Genomic DNA, 20,374 nt, shown 5'->3' with positions numbered 1-20,374 from the left:
AATAAGAAGACATTTTACTTCAATAACAAATAATTTTTTTTAATTTCCTGAAGTTGTCAGCATGATTTAAGTTCGGTTGTTGTTTTAGTACTCTTATGATTTATGTTATCTTCTGTTGAAATATATGTGTTGTAGTATATTAGGTTCCAAAATTGGGAAACCCGAAAAGTACAGTATCATAATAAACTCTGTTTTTTTTTTACTGTTCAGACTCTATTTTATTAATAAAACTCAACCATATCTAGTAGGCTAGAAAAAGATTTAGTAGAATGTAAAAAAAATTCAGAAAATATGGCAACATACAGGAGGCCTGAAGATAGGATAACTATGAACAGTTATCCTATCTTCAGTAAAAAAAAAAAAAAAAAAAAAAAAAAAAAAAAAAAAAAGTAAAAAATAGTAAAAAAACTAATATAAGTAAAAAAACCTGATAAAAAGTATCAAGAATGAGAGTTCAAAAACTGCGTGGAAAGTCCTTCGAATAGAGATGACATTGTTGTGGAAGGTCACGTAGAAACTTCGTCAGCCCTTGCTCTCATTTTCTCATTTAAGGACGCTGACTGAATGGGTTCATTGTGACAGTCAGAAGGCAGAACTTGCTGAACACCTAAACAAATTTTTTTGACAGAATGAGATGGGGGATCAGATTATGGAGAGATTTATTACTTCTTGGGGAGTGCCCGATTCCTCTGTCTACCTATACGACATTTCGCATATGCAGAGGTGTTGCAAGTGATCGGGAAAATAGGAAACTTGAACAAGGCTCCTGAGTTTGATTTAGTAATTCATAAGATGCTGTTTATGTTGTCATTTATGGCCATCGAATACATAACACGCCTCTTCAACGGCATCTTTCGACGATGCATTTCCCAACGGAATGGAAAGTATCACAAATAACGAAAGTCCAAAAACCGGGCAAATCTGCAGAAGGTATATCTTCGTATAAACCTATCAGCCCTTTGCCGAATCTCTCTATGATGTTTGAGAGGCTCTTCTTCGGACGCATTAGGATTATTTAAGTAGAAGAAGTCGTTATTCCTGACATCAGTTTGATTTTTCGTTGAGGGCACTCCAGCGTTTAATAAACTCATAGATTTGTTGATGTCATCAGCTTTTGTTTAGAAAGGAAGGAGTATTCCTTCCTTCCTTTGGCCCGTCAAAAGCCAACAGGCTTTCAATAAGGTATGCTGCCTGATTTGCTGTACAAGCTTAAGAAGAGCCTGCGTCAACCATATTATTTGGTATTATGTAACTACCTTAATGGACGGTTCTCACAGGTTAAATATGGTCAAGAGTCATCAGACTTTTTTTGATACCAAATCGAGGGATCTGCAGTGTTCAGTCTTGGGCCCGGTTTTGTATTTAATCTACACTACTTGATCTTCCTACCACGGACTATATCATTCTTGCGTCCTTTGCTGATGACACAGCGATTATGGCGGTTGAAATTGATCCAACTGTAGGATCGGAGAAATTACAATCATACCATCTCAATAAATAACTAGCTAAATGGAAGGTACATGTTAATATTGTAAAGTCAAGTTATGTGACGTTTGCGATGACGAGAGGAGTCTGCCCAGATGGATTCAAATCCTTCATTCAGACAACGTACAATATCTAGGACTTCATTTGGACCGTAGCCTATCAGAAAAATTATGTGAGATAGACGAGAAAGCAATTAAATATTAAGCTTAGGCGGTTGAACTGGTTACTAGTAAGGAGGTCCGTGTTGTTGTTAGGTAACAAAAGTTGTGTAAAACGTTTTTTCAAGCCATTATGTGCCTACGGGATACAACTTTAGAGTATGGCAAGCAGTAGAAATATCGACATCTAAAGGTTCGAGAATAAAGTGCTGAGGAACATATTGGAGGCGTCATAGTTTGCGAAGAACAAGGAGATCCATGATTACCTAAGGATGCCGTGTATTCTTAAAGAAATTCACCGGTTAAGCTCAAAGTATATACTTAAGCTTTGCACTTATGAAAACTATCTGGCTGTTAATCTATTGTATAACAGTGAGGATGTGAGACGACTGAAAAGGTTGCATGTACTGGATCTTGAGACTGTTGAACGGTAAATATCGTTTTTTACTTTGTTTTATTAACAATTTAACTTTTGTGTTGACCATTTATCTTTTTTTGCTTCGTTTCATTAATTGGTGATTTATGTGTACTTCGTTACAAATTTCAAGTGCATTGTTGGTTATACTTTATACATTGTACTTTTAATTGTATTATGCCTTGTTCAATAACCTAACGGAAAGAATAATTTTGATTCATCTATGATTTCATCTATAGATTTATCAGTGAAGAAATGTATATATTCTAATTCTTCAGAAGTCATTTCTTTTGGTGGAGGAGTTGGTTTAATAACAATAGGAGGTGGTTCAGATCTGAAAACCAATTGTCGAGTTATTTTTTCATGCGGCGGTTCTAACGCACGAACCATTCTTCTTATTAGTATGTCCAAATAATTAATCTTCTTCCTTGCATCTTTTGCTTGACCAATTTCATATGCAGTTTTTTCTTTTACAAATATTTTTGCTTCTTTTACGCACTCTAATGGTAAATGGTCTAATTCTAATAATAATCTTTTGTACTCAATTTCTAAATCTTTAAGCATTTCTAATACAGATAGTTTACTTCCATCCGGTGCTATACATAATTCGTATGCATTTTGTACATGGGAATGGAGAAGATTTGATTTTTTGTCGCAAATTATTTTTTTAAATGTTACATTTATTAATTTATCAGCTTTTTCTTTAAGGGCTTTAGCTTGTTTTTCTTCTTCTAAAATGAATTTTTCTAGATCCGTTAAATTTTGTTCGATTTTTTTTGTTTCTCTTTCATAATATTCATTAGTAGTGTGTAAAAAAGCTACACCTAAATCATTCGGTTTTCTTAAATCTTCTAAAAATAATGAAGCTTTTTGGTTTTTTAATTCCATATCACGGAATACATATCTAATTTCCCACGGTTTAGTAAAATATAATTTCGGTTGTATCACGGAAGTGTCTTTTAAAAACGGTCCTAAAAGCGATTCTAATGATGCTGATAATATCACTTTGCGATTATCTTCATCGATTTCATTTATTTCATTTTTTAATAATTTTTCATATTCTTTTTTCCATGATGTCGGACTTATTTCGTGTAAAAAATCCTTACACTTTTTACCTTTTGACCATTTTATTTCCAATTCGTACATTTCACATTTTAATTTGATAAATTTTTTCAAATGGGCGTTTAATTCTTCTTTTTTTAAATCGGTCTTATTCGCTTCTTCCGATGCTTCTCTTAATAATGTCATCGATCTATCATTATCTTTTGCTAAAAATTCATCAAATGAACCTGAATACTCTTGTAATTTCAGCTTTATTTCTTCTATTGTTTCAGTTTCAACTGTTTGTTGTCTTTCTAATAAATAAATTTCATCATAAATAAAACCAATTTTTAATCTGGATAATAAACCATCTTTTACATTATTAACATATTTTTTAATGTCAAACTTTTTTTCCTTTAATGGGCGTCCTTTTATTATCGTAAAAAATTGTTTGTCTATATCGACAATCCCTTCAGTTAAAATTTCTTCCTCTTTTACGGGAACATGTAGTCGTTCTGGAATATTTAGCATTTGTCTTGTTTTATAAGTATGTTTATCATATACTCTTTTAACTCTATCGATCTTTTTTTCCTCATATTTAAGCTCTTTTTCAACCGCCCGTTTTTTCAGTAAATTATCAATAACTGGTAGGATGAATGGATTATCCTTTTGTTTTTCCTTTGTTTTATATATTTCTAATTTTTTATTATTTATTTTTCTTCCTGTTGTAAAATAATATAACGATCTCTTTTGTCTTGTTTGATGAAATAATTGGTCTAATATTTTTGGTCTTTGTATTTTTACTTTTCGTTTCTTTATTTCGCTAGTTTGCATCCCACTAGAAGTTGACGCTTGTAAATTTGCCATTATGATACGCAACCTAAAAAAAAAAACAAAGCTATTATTTATTCTTATTCTTTAAAATTCTTATACTAGTAATGCAAATAATTAATTTTATAAAACAATAAGTGCAAAAAGTAATACTACTGGGAATTTTATAACTTATAGAAAGTAATAAATTAACGTTTTTAGTATTTTAAATCATCAGGTTATAAAAATTTCAGTCAGTCCAATCAAACGTAATGAAAAATATAGTCTACATTTATAGACAATACAGGACTTTCTTTATTGGTTTTTTTAATTCGTAATTCTAGAAGAGATTATTTAGATAGATTAACCTTATGTTAAAATTTATTTTTTTTCTTTTTTCTTTAATCCTTTTTTGTGTATTAAATAATTGATTTGTTTATTTAGTGGGTTTGTTTTTTTAAACTTAGTCAAAATTAAATATAAAATCAAAAAAAGTCAAATCTCATCATAAAGTAACAACTATTCCTTAAACTAAATTAAATAATATCGTCGTCTGAAAGTAAATAATTTAAAGCAAAGATAATAATAATTTCATTACATAATAATTATAAACGCTTTTAAAATTAAATAATGTTAAGTTCGTGTAAACAGAAAAAGAAAGGTAATAATTATGACAAATTCATGTATTAGTAGTGATTATCCAAAAACATCTTCCTAGATTCAGAGGCATTATATTATCAATCGAATTTATTTACACTCTTTTAAAGAGCCAAAGAATCTCTACATGAGTTCACACTTTTGTAGAATTTGACATCATCGATGAATTTTGTGAGGAATGATTTTATATTGTGTCCGATGTCATTTATAAAACTAATAAATACATGTAGACCCAATATTAATCCCTGTGGAACGCCAAATGTTACAACACATTAAAAAATTAATATAATTTGATCTTGTTCTCCTCACAGGAACGTAATATCTAATTCTTATAGGTAAAAATTCACAATATGAATAGACAGCATCATTAATATTTAAGGAAGAATAAACCACACTCCAGTCCGTCTTATATACAGATCGAGGAATGAAATAAGGTGATATACTTATAGTTTAATTATACAATAAGAGGAAATTGACCTAACAATGCTTATTACACCACTGTTAAATGTTGAGACTCTAGGTTTAGCTAGAATTTTGGGTTAGGCTGTTTTAATACCTAAATAAGCAATATCTACGGTTTCAATGAAAAAAAAAATTAATAGAAACCCCAAATATTGAAAACAATATTTTTATTTATTTTTTGTTTTTTTAGTTAGGGTATTATTAAATAATTCCATTTATCCAAACTCAAACCCAAAGAGAATTCATATACGTAACATGTAAAAAGTATCTAGATTTTCTTTATTTTCACCTACTGCATAAAACCCTTTTTTTAAATTAATTTTCCGAAAGTATTTTTTTTTTTACGAATCATTTCAAAATGAATATAGTTTATGTTATTGAATTCACTCAAATTCAGAGGATTATTAACATATACTACACACATTAATTTATTAAATTAATGCATGACTTTATTTTGTGAATAACGGTGGATGTCATGTTAATAATTCCCCTTGAGTCCAACGGGAATGAGGGATGTCTTGCACTTAAAATAAATGACCTCTAACTTGTAAGTTTGTAGCTTTGTCTCGGTATAAGGCAACTTAGAGACTTAACAATTTAAATTAACTGCAATTTCATCTAATTTGTCGTTTTCACAGCTTATACACGTCCATAGGCTACGTAAAAGAGAGGCATCTGCTTCTAAATCACTTTAACTTGTCTAATAATTCATTTCAATGATTACAATAAATTACCATTAATAAATAAAATAAACTGTTATAATAAATAACTGCTAATTTAGAGTACATTATTAAAGTTAGGAATATTTAATTATTACAAAAATTAAAGCTTAATTCGCGGTAATTTTAATCATGCGTGGGTGATGAATTTGTATTTTATCTTACTACTCTACTTTAACACCTCATGATTATATAATTATTGTTTTCTCTTTTTTTATTTTACATAAAAATAAAAAAAGAACAAAAAGGATTGCTAAAAACATTGTCTTCTAATCTAAAAACGATAGAAATAAAAACAAACTAAAAATTTCCTCAAAAATAATTTTTTTCTATCTAAAAAAATTATTAACTCTAAAGACACTGGAACACACGAGGAATTTAATTGGAGAGAAATTGGGAAATTGTTGAATATCTCCCAGGATCTACCGAAAATCAAATGGTAAATGTACGTAGAATAAGTACAATTGTAAAAAAATTGGAAATTGTGATAATCGAAGAACTTCCGTTCGATAATAGGTGGGTGGAATATATTGAAGAGTTATAAGGAGGAAATGTATTAGAAAATTGTGTTATAGAGGAAGAAGAAAAAGTCGAAGAGGATGAAAGGGAAGAAACAATACTGAGATCTGAATTTAAGAGAGCATTAAAAGATTTGAATGGCTTCTGGAATAGACGGAATACTTGCAGGATTGCTGCGCAGTGCAGGTGAGGAAGCGATTGATAGATTATACAAAATGGTGTGTAATATTTACGAAAGTTCTGTCAGACTTTCAAAGAATGTTATAGTCATGATACCAAAGAAAGCAGGAGCAGATAAACGTGAAGAATACAGAACAATTAGCTTAACTAGCCAAGCATCAAAAATCTTAACTAGAATTCTGAACAGAAGAATTGACAGGAGAGTGGAAGAAGTGTTAGGAGAAGACCAATTTGGTTTCAGGAAAAGTATAGAGACAAGGGAAGCAATTTTAAGCCTCAGATTAATAGTAGAAGGAATATTAAAGGAAAACAAACCAACATACTTGGCATTTATAGACCTAGAAAAGGCATTCGATAACGTATACTGGAATAAAATGTTCAGCATTTTAAAAAAATTAGGGTTCAGATACAGAAATAGAAGAACAATTGCTAACATTTACAGCAACTAAACAGCAACAGTACTAACTGAAGAACATAAGAAAGAAGCCGTTATAAGAAAGTGAATCCGACAAGGATATTCCCTATCCTCGTTACTTTTTAATCTTTACATAGACTTAGCAGTTAATAATGTTAAAGAACAATTTAAATCCGGAGTAACAGTACAAGGTGAAAAGATAAAGATGCTACGATTTGCTGATGATATAGTAATTCTAGCTGAGAGTAAAAAGGATTTAGCAGAATCAATCAACGGCATGGATGAAGTCCTACGCAAGAATTACCGCATGAAAATAAACAAGAACAAAATGAAAGTAATGAAATGTAGTAGAAATAATGAAGATGGACCTCTGAAAATGAAAATAGGAAGAGATTATGGAGGTAGAAGAATTTTGTTATTTGGGAAGTAGAATTATTAAAGATGGAGGAAGCAGGAGCGATATAAAATGCCGAATAGCACAGACAAAACAAGATTTCAGTCAGAAATATAATTTGTTTACATAAAAAATTAAATTAAACGTCAGGAAAAGTTTTTGAAAGTATATGTTTGAAGCGTAACTTTATATACGGAAGTGAAACTTGGACGATCGAAGTACTTAAGAAGAAAAGATTAGAAGCTTTTGAAATGTGATGCAACAGGAGAATGTTAAAAATCAGAGGAGTGGATAAGTGAAGAGGTGTTGCGGCAAATTGATGAAGAAAGAAGTATTTGGAAAAAGTTTGTTAAAAGAAGATGCAGACTTACAGGCCACATATTAAGGCATCCTGGAATAGTCGCTTTAATATTGGAGGGACAGGTATAAGGAAAAAATTGTGCAGGCAGGCAACGTTTGAAATATGTAAAACAAATTGTTAGGGATGTATGATGTAGGGGTACACTGAAATGAAACGACTAGCACTAGATAGTAAATCTTGCAGAGCTGCATCAAACCAGTCAAATGATTGATGACAAAAAAAATAAAAATTTTAGATCGTAAATAAAGTATTTTTAATAAAGTTTTTGTTCTTTATTTTATTTGTATCGTTTTTAAATTAGAAGTTTTTTGCAAATTTTTTTCTTGATTTATTTTTGTCGTTTAATATTGTGTTGTTTGACATAATTTAAAAAAAAAAAATAATTTTGTTCCTCCATTCTAGGTAATTTAAAAAAAAAGATTGTGTGCATAGTATTGGATATATAGAATATGTTTCTTATCTTTCTTAGACTCGTATCTTTTCTAATGAGACTGACCTTACAAAACCATTCTGAATAAGAGTATTTGTGTAATTTACCTAATCTGTGTAATTTCATTCATTATCTCATTAAAAAAATACCCAAAGAAAATAAAGAAAAATATCATTTTTTACCTGTTTATTTATAGAATTTACGCTTGAAATACACAGAATTAGAATTTATGTTTGAAATATGCAAAAAAAAATATAAAAATGTTCCCTATTAACAGACTAATAATTTATATTTTTTCATTTTTACCGACTAATGTGGATGTTTTTCGACCACATATTCCAATAGTCGGAAATTTTTCAGTTACTTGTTATTTAAGTAAGAAATGATTTTTTCTTTCCGTTTAATAAAAACACCGGTATTACCGATGCTCGTTTTAATATTTACAGTGAATATTTATATAAGATAACATTAAATCTTAATTATAGCTCTTAACTTTTTTGTTGTCACGGTAAACTAATTTAATGGTGTTCACGTTCTCTTAATTGTGTTTCGAATATAAAGAAATTCAAATTTTTTTTTACGGGTAAGTTTAATACGCAATAAAATAAGTTAAAAGTTATTTTTTTTTTTTTCGTTGTTTGTGGGCGAAAAATGCCTGGGCGTTATCATCGCCCGGAATTTTATTAATAAAAGGGTAAAATAACTCCAAAATAATAAAGTTTATAAGTTGTAAATGTAATATTAATCATATAATAAAAATTTATTAAAACAAGCCAAGAAGGCAAAATAAAACTCAAAACTAATACCACAGACGAAGTTGATAAATATAAAAGTTAAAATAATCGAATAAAGAAACTATATAAAACTTTCCTAATTCCGATGGGTTGTGCAAAAGTCCCCTCCCCGGATAGTAATATTAAAATACATAGAAGCAAAAAAATCAAAATTGAAAGTAAAGTTTAAAATTATTAAAAAACCCCTTCTAAAAGAAAAACATATATTATAATATTAAAATTTATAAAATTACATAAAATTAAATATATATTTTGATAAAAATATGATAAAATAATTATTATTTATTATACTTCCTTTTTTGGATTTAACAGATTAATGATTCAGTAAATTAATTCTTCGTTAATCGATAATTCGGATTATTTAATAATACCCAAACTAAAAAAACAAAAAATAAATAAAAATATTATTTCAATATTTGGGGTTTCTATTAATTTTTTTTCATTGAAACTGTAGATATTGCTTAATTAGGAATCAAACAGCCTAACCCAACCTTCTAGCTAAACCTAGAGTCTTAACATTTAACAGTGGTGTAATAGGCATTGTTAAATCAGCTTCCTCTTATTGTATAATTAAACTATACATATACCACCTTATTATATTAATTAATGCTGATGAAAAGTATTAATTTTCATTTTAAACCAAAGTTAGTTGATTGGCTACTTCTTGTGTTTTTCTTTTTATTCGTTATTTTCCTGTGTACCGTAAGTATGCATAGTCTAATTGAAGTTAGATATAGGAAGAGTTTTTGTGTGAAACCTTCGGTGTTAGAGGAAGGCGCGGGAATCGCGCTTCAACGAATCGGTTAATTTGACATTTGAGGGCAATAAGTTATGGTAGGTATTCGTGGTTGGAACTGGCCATACGTAGACGGTAGTACGTTGTGTTAAACACTGCTGGAAATGTCTACCGAGGCATTTTCATCGGTGGCAACCTAACAGAGGCCAAAACAGATGACTGTATTGTTTTATCAAGTTTGGAGGATCTAAAAGACGACCTTCTGTAAAACCCACCAGGGCTAGGAACGGAGGGGATGGTATAGCGACTGGGATCATCACAAAGTGATCTTCCCCTACGGGGTTCAGGGTGTATATAGTAGGTAAAAGAGAAATTTATCTTTTTAGGGAAAGTCTTAGATAAGAACATGTACATGAGATGTTTCGTATATATATCTTTTCATAAAGTTATCAGGTTTTCTAATATCATTACAGAAAATTAGACTAGGAAAAGAGGTTCTTTTTTTAATTTTCATATTCTAGTTCTGACAATAAGAATGAAGTTACAAATTACATACTTGTCAATCTATCTGTAATCTACTTAGGTGTAATTTTTTCCAACTTTAGTATTAAAATTTAATTAAAAAAAAAAAACCTCCCCGGCGGGGAATCGAACCCCGGTCTCCCGCGTGACAGGCGGGGATACTGGCCACTATACTACCGAGGATTGACGTTTGGAGCAAAGATTTTTAGTTACTTTTGTAACAAACATTTTAACACTCAGTTGTACTTTAATATTTTCTAATATGATTGTACTGCCTTTCAAACAGAACTTCTATAAAGCTTTTGCAGTAGAATTTTTGATAACTTTAATTGCATGGAAAAGATGTCTAAAAAATTGTAATTTTAAGATTTTAATTTTAATTGTAATTGTAAGATTATAAAAAATTGTATATATAACTATTTATAATTGTTATTGTGTGTAAGAATGTAGAAAAACAAAAACTATCATTCAATTTTTTTTTATAATCGGCAGAGAAATAAGAAATCTACAGGTTTTAGAATTAATAATTGTAATTTTTTGATATTACGGCATAACAATTTTTCAGGTCGGGTGAAGTTAAAGGCTTTTTTTTATCTTAAAACGAATCTTACGAGAAAAATACTTTCCTGGTATACGAATTAAAAATAGAACAAAAAATAACTGTTTCTTACCATTTTACAGTACATTGAAGTAGAGAAATTTCTTAGTAGTTATTAAGTTTTTCCGGAGTTAGGAATAGAGATATGTAACACACCAAATATATTGTAACGGGCGAATCTTATTGTGTAGACTTTTTATTTTATTTTTTGTAAAAATAACCTTTAGATGAAGAATAGATGAAAGATAATAGTATTTTATTCTTTCTTCATCATCACATTTATTTACTTCAGTCATTAGGTTTAGGGTACATCTGTAGAACAAGAAATATAGCTTACCCCCAGGACATCAAATCAACTTGAACGGTAAGTCCAGGATGAAGATATGGAATCACCACAGGTTTCCACATCTTCAACTTGGACTTACTGTCAAACTATAAAAGAGGAGGAATAATAAAGTTAAGGAAAAGATGGATGGTGAAAAAATCATTTATTGGATTCGTTTCAAGAGACAATAAACCACAGCTAGAGGGTAAGATTCAGGACTTCCTCCGTACAGTGAGCGTCCGATACCTCTCGTACAAATCCTAGAAAGATGTGGTTATTCCAGGATTAGAGAAGGAGAATGCGTTTCCCAAATCAGCTGATTTGGAAGTGTAGAGTTCCAGCGTTCAAGTCCTATAAAGTCAGTTATTTTTTCACGGTGGATACTTGTGTTCTTGGTGGTTGGGTTTCAATTAACCACACATCTCAGGAATGGTCGAACTGAGACTGTACAAGACTACACTTCATTTACACTTATACATATCATTTTCATTCATCCTTTGAAATATTATCTGAACGGTAATTATCGGAAGCTAAACAGGAAAAAGAAAAAGGATTAGAGAAGGGGTTATTGATAAACATTTTTGTATTGATCAGATGAAAGTTACATCACAAAAAATTACGATTCCTCCAAAAACTAAACAACTACTCAAGAACGGACTCAGATTTCCTAAAGATACATTTACTCCGGTTTCCAGAATTGTGTAGCGTATTGAAGTGAATTGTTTACCGATCAGTTAAGCCTTTATGAAAGGATAATTCGTGTTGTAAATATAATTAGCTGTTTTAAGATTTTTTCTCCTCATATAATCAGTGTGTTATAACATTACATAATATTCAATTATATGTGAATCATGAAAAAAAATGATGGTACAAAGTAAAGTATCATTAACCTTACAAGCATCATTAAAAAATGGTGAAATTTAACCTTCATTGAATATATAATAGACACTTAAAATATAATACTTGTTTTGTAGGTCAATGACAGTAGAGAGCTCAATAAAACTAAAGGATACTTTTGAAGAAAACCTTCAATAGGTCGTGTACCTGATATAGTTAAAGGAAGTCTGTATGACCCTATTATGTTTGCTAATTCAATTGAAAGACAAATATTGTATAATAATTACAATTACGTCTGTTTAATTATATTAAAAATTATCTTATCGTATTTATTACAAACGGAAAACAAAACAATGATAATTGGCAAACTGATATTAGGATTATATTGATTAATACGTATCAATAGCTTTTAACATTTTTTTCTGTCTTCACTATGCAGAACCTTATACAGTAAAATAAAGAAATGCCAAAGAAGTAATACTTTTCCAATTCTTCTTTAAATTTCAACTTTTTGAAGTCAGAAACGAATTATAAATACCTAACCACAACTTATTTAACATTAATTTTTATTTTTTCTGAATCATCCACTTTGGTGGTACGTTAAATTAATTACATCTTATGCGATTGACTTTTCGTTTTTGTCAGAAAGCTTCAATTCGTTCGCACATGGCTTTCGTTTGTTCTGTTTTGGTGTGTTGTCCACGTTTTAACTTCAGTTTTTCCTGGAATCTTTGGTTTTCATTTTTTAATATTTCTTTTAGTTTTTTTTTTGTCCTTAATGGTTTCTTTTGTTACGATAGATCTTCTTGAACCGATTTGAACTATTTCGTCCTTGTTTTTGTGAAACTGAGGAAATCAGATATTTATTTTGTGAATCTGTTGTTATTCGTTCTGGAAAGATGACTGTGGAAGCTGAATTTTATTTTTCTCGTTGAATCTGAAATTCTTTCTTCTATTTTATTGTAGTCTCTTAATTGGAATTTCAAATCTAATATTTTCTTAATGATTTTTGTTTCCTTCTTTTTCTAGATTATCCATTATTCTTTTGTTATTTAATTTATCTATTTTCTACTTTTGATATATATATATCTTATAATTTGCGTTTAAAAACCCTGATAATATAAAAAAACTGTTCAGAAAAAATATTCAGAGAAGCCCCTAATTTTCTTATTTTTATCAAGGAGAAAAACAAGACCTTTTTTTGTTCTTAAAAAGCAACAAAATTATTCAGAGAAACGACGTAGACTCTTGAAGAATATGAGCTAAGGTGCTTCGGAATGTTAGGAATACGTACTAAGTTTTATTCTTAGCTTTCGAACTTCTTTTTTTGAATATTTGAGTAGAAATACTCTGAATATTGCATTGATATCAGGTACTGTATACATTATTACACAGTTGTAAAAAGGAGTGTAATCAATGTATTTAGCTTAGCTTAGCTCGATGTATTTGTTCCACCTTAGCAGTCTAACGGCTGAACCGATTTTCACCCCCACGCTCTTATATTTCCTATATTAGTAATTATTCTACATTAAAGAGCAATGTTTGTCAGCAATGTTTTTTTGGTAATCTTCAGTCTTGTTATTAGATTTTTAATATTTATCTCTTGTTACACTATAATAATTTAATACACAGTTTTAATGATGAAAAAAATTCTCTCCAGTTCTTAAAATGTACATTCATTTAGAAGTTGTATTTTTCGTTTTTTGAAGAAACTTGTTATGATTCAAAACAGTCAATTCTACAAAAAAAAAAAAAAAATTCTCTGAAATAGGGATATTTGGTTGCGACAAATAAGTCTTTCAGCACATATAAGAAAGAAAATACATGTGTATAAAACTGAGGACCTCCTCGATTATTTAAAGTTAGTTACACGCGCGCGCCCTTTCTAATTATAAATAGTAAAATATCTTCTGGTAGTAAAACTTACTCCGCCCAAATATCTTCTCGCTTGATTTTGTTTTTTTATCTTCAGTCATTTGACTGGATTGATGCAGCTCTCTAAGATTCCCTATCTAGTGCAAGTCGTTTCATTTCTGTATATCCCCTACATCCTACATCCCTAACAATTTGTTTTACATATTCCAAAATATCTCGCTTTTATTTAATTTCAAAATGCTTAGTCTGTAAGAACTTTCCTACGAAGATAATTTTTTTAATAAAATTATAAAACTGTAATTGCGTAAAAAATTATTTGTTTATTCTTGTAGTTTATTCAACCGCTTGTCTATGACTGAATGAAATCTACTTATAAAATTATAATTATCGCGTTTCCTTTACTACCTCTTGAGGTTGAATGAAAGATTTAGGTGATTGTAATCTAATTTTTTAATTCTATTTTAACATTAAAGGAAAATTAAGCCCCTCTTAGTTGGTTAAGAAAATTAAAAATCTGTTTATAATTTTTTTTTGTAATGGTTTAATTATTAAAATTACAAAAAAAGAATATTTTTATTGGTAAAACAAAATGTTTATTGGTAGGCAGATATATTAGTAAATTTATGAAACTATTCTAGATCCACTACCTGGCGCCAACCTATTTTCAGTATTATTTTATTACTCTTAAGAGAATAATCAAGGAAAAATTCCAGAGTTTTCATTCTTCTGTAGGAAATTTTCTTCGATTGTTATTTGTTTTTGTTTTGTGCCTGCTAGAAACATTTAAATTCACAATTAACAGAATATTCAGAGGTACATTAAAAGATAGTTATAATAATAAATATACTGCTTATTAAAAGTAAGCAATTTGTTTAAATCACTTTAACACGAAATATTTCTCCTTTACAAATGTTATTGAAACTATTCGATGAAAAAAAACTTTTTTTTTAATCTTCCAATAATTATTACCAAAGAGCGGAAAAATTGTGAAATATTTTATAAAATAATTTAATAACTTGTTATTTATAAAGGTGTAAATTAGTATTCAATTAGATAAGATTTTTTTTTTTTTAGAAATAAATGACAAATTATTTTCATATTCTGTTAGAGAAGTAATATTTTTATTTCGATATAATTTATTTTATCTTCTTGTTACACAATAAATAAATAAAATAAATAACCTTTTGTAAATGATAAGCAGAAGTCAATGTGTGTTTGCACGAGAACGTACGGTTTTTATTCAATAAATAAATATTATAGCTGTCTTTTAAGTGATAAAAGTTTGACATATCGAAGTTTGGAATTGGAATTTATTGTATTTTATTTAATAAAAAAATAGAAGTAAAATGAATTAGTAATTGAAAAATAATTTTTAAACATCATTCCCATCTGTCAAAAAATATCCGAATTATTTTACCTTTTTTTTTTTTAACCTGGTAAACAAATCTTCCTAATAGAATTTATTCAAATAAAAGCATTTTGTAAGATATATTTGTGTCAACAAATAAAAATTAAATTATTCAGCATGTATTTAATATAAATTCCTTTTTAAATAAAAATTCGATTATTCTGATATAAAGTGAAAGTCTGTACCTGATTTGAAATATTTTTCATGTACGATTGCTTATCAATGAAAACATATTTTTCAAGCACCTAAATCATTTAACAGCTTGGCAGTTCCTTATATTTTATACATTTTATTTATACATTCTACGTCTAATTATTGAAAAAAATGTCCTGATCAGCTGAATGGGGAACTATTCAATTTTTGATTTTCTATCGAAAAAACAATGACATTAAGTTTTTAAAAAAGAAATAAAACAGATTAGTAATCCAAAAACGATCTTTAAACATCAATCCGTTTTGTCAAAAAATATCCAATTATTTTACTATAATTTTTTTTAAATGCTACAAAATATCTTCCTAATAGTACTCGAATTTTATGAGAATATCTTCTATACTAATTTTTATATGTTTTGTTTTTATATTATATATATATATATTTTTTTGTTTACTACTCGAGACAAAGAAAATATAAGAAAGAACATTAAGCTAAGATTAGTATTCCTGTCTTTATGAATCTATCTATCCAAATTATCCTTATAATCTATCTTTATGAATATATATTAGAATATCCTTACAAAATTACTTGTGGTCCTTTCTATCTGTAACTAGTAAACTTTTGTTCAACTCAGCTTATTTAAGCTTAATGATATAGTCTACAACTTTAATTATAACGTTCATTACAAATTTAAACTTGTTAAAATTTAATTAAGGAGAAAAGACGCAAGTTATATAGAACGATTAAAAGTTATAAAACTTATTAACAAAAACTTAAATGTCATAATATAAAGGATTTTTTTTTACCTTTGATTACTGAAAACAGGTTTTCCTTCTATTAACTCTTCTAAGAATTTTTTCTGAATTGGATATGTATTTGATTAAATGCAAAACGATTTTCCTTTAAAACTGTAGAACTGTTATTGAAAGAGATACCTGTGCTATTTTCTGTTTGTTGTATAATTAAGTATTTGTTATGACTACGAAAACAAAACATAATAATTTTAAATTGAATAAAACAATTGTCATTAATAAAAAAAAAGAAATAATTTGAAATTAAATACGTATATGTATACGTATTTTTGTGTATAGTAAACACTTTTTTATGTTTTGAAGGAAAACAAGGTTATATTAGTATAAACACATCTTTTATCATATTCCTACAATTTAACAAATTGGGCGTGATTTTTTTCTAATTCGATACATTAGTAATAAAGAATCAATTATTCTGTAAGATTATTATAATGTACGTAATAAATTGTTGTAGACTTTTCCACATATCTATTTTTGACGTTACAAAATTCAATCGCAACAAAATGTAATCCATTTATCGCATATAATTATATAGTATATACAGGTGGCGCACAAAATAATCCAACAATTAGTTTTGTTAAAAAATATGTATTTAAATCGCAATACAGAAAATTATAATACAACGTGTTTATATACCTGGAAATTATGTTCTGCTTATCCCATGTTCAATATAACCACCATCACGTCTAGCAACTTCTTCAACGCGAACTCTTATGTTGTTAATAAGCACATATCCTCGTTGTCTCGTTGCATGACGGCAACGAGAGAACCGAGGATATGTGCACTCTCATGCACATATCAGCACTCTCATTTCCGTTACTGTAAGAGGAAGTTAAGAGAAAATCTTTTACTTTAGAAGTCCCAAAGAAAATAATCACACGGATTCAATTTAAGACTGTTCGGGGGTCAGATATGTCCACAAGCAAAACGATTAGGAAATCGGTTTGAAGTGACATATACATTAAAAGTTTCATGCAGAAAGTCTAAAACATTAGCTGTGTGTAGTCAGGCTTTATCTTGTATGAACCACTCGTTTTCTAATTGAAACCCTTTTGCAAGAAGCTGTTTTTTTTTTTTTTTTTTACCTCCGGGACCACCATAAGGTAATACTTCAGAGGATGAGATGAATGACGATTTTTTCAGCGTGTGAAAATGATATGCCTGACGGGGATTCGAACCCGGGACCTCCGGATGAAAGGCCGAGACGCTACCACTCGCGCCACGAAGGTCGGCCTTTTGCAAGAAGCTGAGTAACATTATTACGCAGCATGATTAGATAACATTCACTGTTCACTGTCTGGTCAAAAAAGAATGGCCGATTATCCCATGACTTGAGATAGCGGCCAATACCGTAATTCTTGGAGTATGATACACCTTTTCATGAAGCACGTGTGAATTTTCCCAAAAACGCTCATTTTGTTTATTAACAACCGCGTCTAGGTGAAAATGCCTCAACTGTAAACCAAACATTGTTGAACAATACGTTTTGGTTCACAGCCCGTTCAGCGAATGATGTTTGTTGTTGACCGTTAATTTAGGCAACACTGTTATTTTGTACGGATACAAATGGAAATCAGTTTTTAAAATTCGCTGCACAGATTGCCTTTGCTGCTGCTTTTCTTTTGATTAATCTGGGCTCCTCAACAACGTTGCTCTGACAACTTCGATATTCTGTGGAAAACGAACAACGGCAGGCCGTTCGCGCTTACTCTCAAATACTGAACAGTCACTATTAAATTTTTCGTAACGTCTACGTATTGTTTTAAATGAGGGTGACCACCGAGTTTGAAAATGTACACGAAACCGTCTTTGTAAGCACCACACTTTTCGTTTTATTAAAAAACAACACAGACTTTTCACCCTGTTTATAAGTCAGCCTTCCTCTGTCAGCCATCTTGGAACGATAGACAAACAGGCACTCGGAAAGAGAAGGAACTAATATTCATGAACTGCTGACACTTCTGCCAACATAAAACACGTTAATAATTATTAACTTAAATAATTATTGTGTAAACCAATATTGGATCATTTCGTGCGCCACTCTGTATAACTTCAAAATAGAAAAGGTTTTCTCTAAAATTCAATTAACTAAAATAGTCACCAGCTTTGAAGACGTCTGATAAAAGACTAAGAAGTTCATTCCTTCAACTCAGATCTCTTAAATAAATAAAAACTGCTCACATACAGAAAGCGATTGGATACAATTCGGTTTTTTTTTGTTTTCTTCCTGTATCTTTAAAAATCAAAACGAGGAATACCGTACTAGACATATTTATTCGAAATACCAATCCTGTTAATTTATTAACTTTTTGTGTAAACAATTATCTATCCTTTGTACTAGTGGTTTTATGACACAACAGAACGTACATCGACATTTACTTTCAATATATCTATTTATTTATCATTATATCAGTGAGGTTTGTTTTTTGCCTTTAATTTTACGCTGCTGTTACAAAATTTATTGGTTCAAGAATGGAAGAATTCCATATCTAACACAGTATAATAAAATTGATGCTGGACATTCATATATTCCTATTAACACAAATAAATGTACATAATTATATAGAAAAAAATTTATTGGTTGATTATAATTTACATTTATATTTCATGAGACGCACTGTTACTGATGTGCATCGACACGAAGAGATGCCCTCTCGTGACATGTGGCACAAGTTTACCAACATGTGACTCCGTTCTCTACAGACGACTTGGAACTAAAGGAGGACTCGATAATACCCGAAAGTATACGATAGAACACGAATTAAAATACTTCAGTTCTCATATTTATCTCATCGATATAATTATTACTGTCACCATCGTGCCTTTGCCCGCGCTATATGTATGTAGAATTTCAAAAACTGAAAAATAGTTTCTTGGTAATTACATTGTTAATAGGTTTTTGCTGTCACAGTTATGCTATTCACAACTTATAACATGTAAAGGTTGAACTCGATTTTGAGCCGAGCGTAAACGTTACTTTTTAAATGTTTTAAATGTTCTGGCGTAGATTCACGCTGTCTAACCGTAAATTATTTATGATTATAATTTAGAATTATTCTAGTAGTTTAGAATTTTTCTTCCTACCTAAGACCTCGCTGACCTAAGCATTGTGAAAATATTAATACCATGTTGTAAGTCAAATCTATTTCGATTATGAGTATGGCTTATTCTGATTAGATTTCTTAGTTCAGGATGTAAAAATCATAGTTCAGGCTATTTTACTTGCGTAAGGATGAGATCTCACGGGTCACCGCCAGATAAAACAAATTGTTTTTTTTTTTTTATTACATTTCGTTTATTTACAATCTGTCCCAAGAAGGAATCATAAATAAATAGAATTGCAATAAGTACTTGATTAGAGTTTTTCAGTGAATCTCCTCAATAAAACGTACATATTATATTATAACATATTTAGATTATGAAAGCACAGAAATAATGCTCATTACTTAAGAAATGTCGACCCAACCTAAGACACTCAGACTACTCCAAGTCCAGCGCGTGAAGGCGTTTAAGGACGTAATAGGACATCCTATTTGTCTATCCTCATTGTCTATGAAATTCAGCGCTAGATAATTCACATGGTTACCTACCCGATTAGACAATGGCATTAGATTTAGTAAATCACACAATACGCGTAACTGTGTGAAGAAGCCGATATTGATATAGACATTGATCAGTATAGACGATGACATCGATATACACAATATCTATCGATATAGACTATGACATTAAATTTTGGCAGCGCAACCAATCTTGATGCTTGATGCCACGGAGGCGACAGCCGCAATTCGAATGATTTTACTATCCTTTTAGTTTATTTGCTTCAATACCTAACAGCGAATGGGCCTTCGTAAGATCTATTGTAATGTTAATATTGGATCGCGGAACACAATTTTTTGAAATTTATCACAAAACACCTTTCAATTTTTGTCAAAATGAAATTTTTGTGTTCGTCTCACCACACACTTGTCAAAGTCATATAGTTCCGTTGCAGGAATTTCACGGAGTTTGTATTTTATTTGAGTAGAGAAAGAAGTCTCCGCCGGATTTTCGGTTAATTTTTCTAGCAACTCCTTTTTTCACTTTACACCCCATACGCAGCTGCTGTTCTTTCTTCACATATTTTAATCTGAATCAAGTCTTTATCTTCCATTTAGACTTTGGAAATCGATAACGTTTTTATTTCATAGATTCATACAAACTGTTATTTCCCGGGCCTACTGTTTTAATTTTTTTGATTTTATAAGTATTAGTAATTATAAAACACT

General features: G+C 29.8%; 2 protein-coding genes and 1 non-coding gene across 4 annotated transcripts in view; 1 reads left to right on the top strand and 2 right to left on the bottom strand.

The window, feature by feature from the left end:
* Positions 1 to 20,374, top strand: part of LOC142326979 (uncharacterized) — a 226,633-nt gene that overhangs the window by 139,516 nt on the left and 66,743 nt on the right. The gene's annotated exons all lie outside the window — the stretch shown is intronic.
* LOC142326524 (cilia- and flagella-associated protein 100-like) lies at positions 2,245 to 3,966 on the bottom strand. Its single transcript, XM_075369101.1, has one exon. The coding sequence runs from the start codon at positions 3,964 to 3,966 to the stop codon at positions 2,245 to 2,247; it is 1,722 nt and encodes a 573-aa protein (XP_075225216.1).
* Positions 10,210 to 10,281, bottom strand: TRNAD-GUC (transfer RNA aspartic acid (anticodon GUC)). Its single transcript has one exon. It is a non-coding gene; the product is annotated as a tRNA-Asp (tRNA).

The sequence above is a fragment of the Lycorma delicatula genome, chromosome 6 (assembly GCF_047948215.1).
Source record: "Lycorma delicatula isolate Av1 chromosome 6, ASM4794821v1, whole genome shotgun sequence".
NCBI lineage: Eukaryota > Metazoa > Arthropoda > Insecta > Hemiptera > Fulgoridae > Lycorma > Lycorma delicatula.
Note: the sequence above shows the minus strand (reverse complement) of the source record. Positions and strands in the feature narration are given on the sequence as shown.

Coding starts and splice junctions, on each gene's coding strand:
- LOC142326524 (XM_075369101.1), bottom strand. CDS start 3,966: ATGGCAAATTTACAAGCGTCAACTTCTAGTGGGATGCAAACTAGCGAA.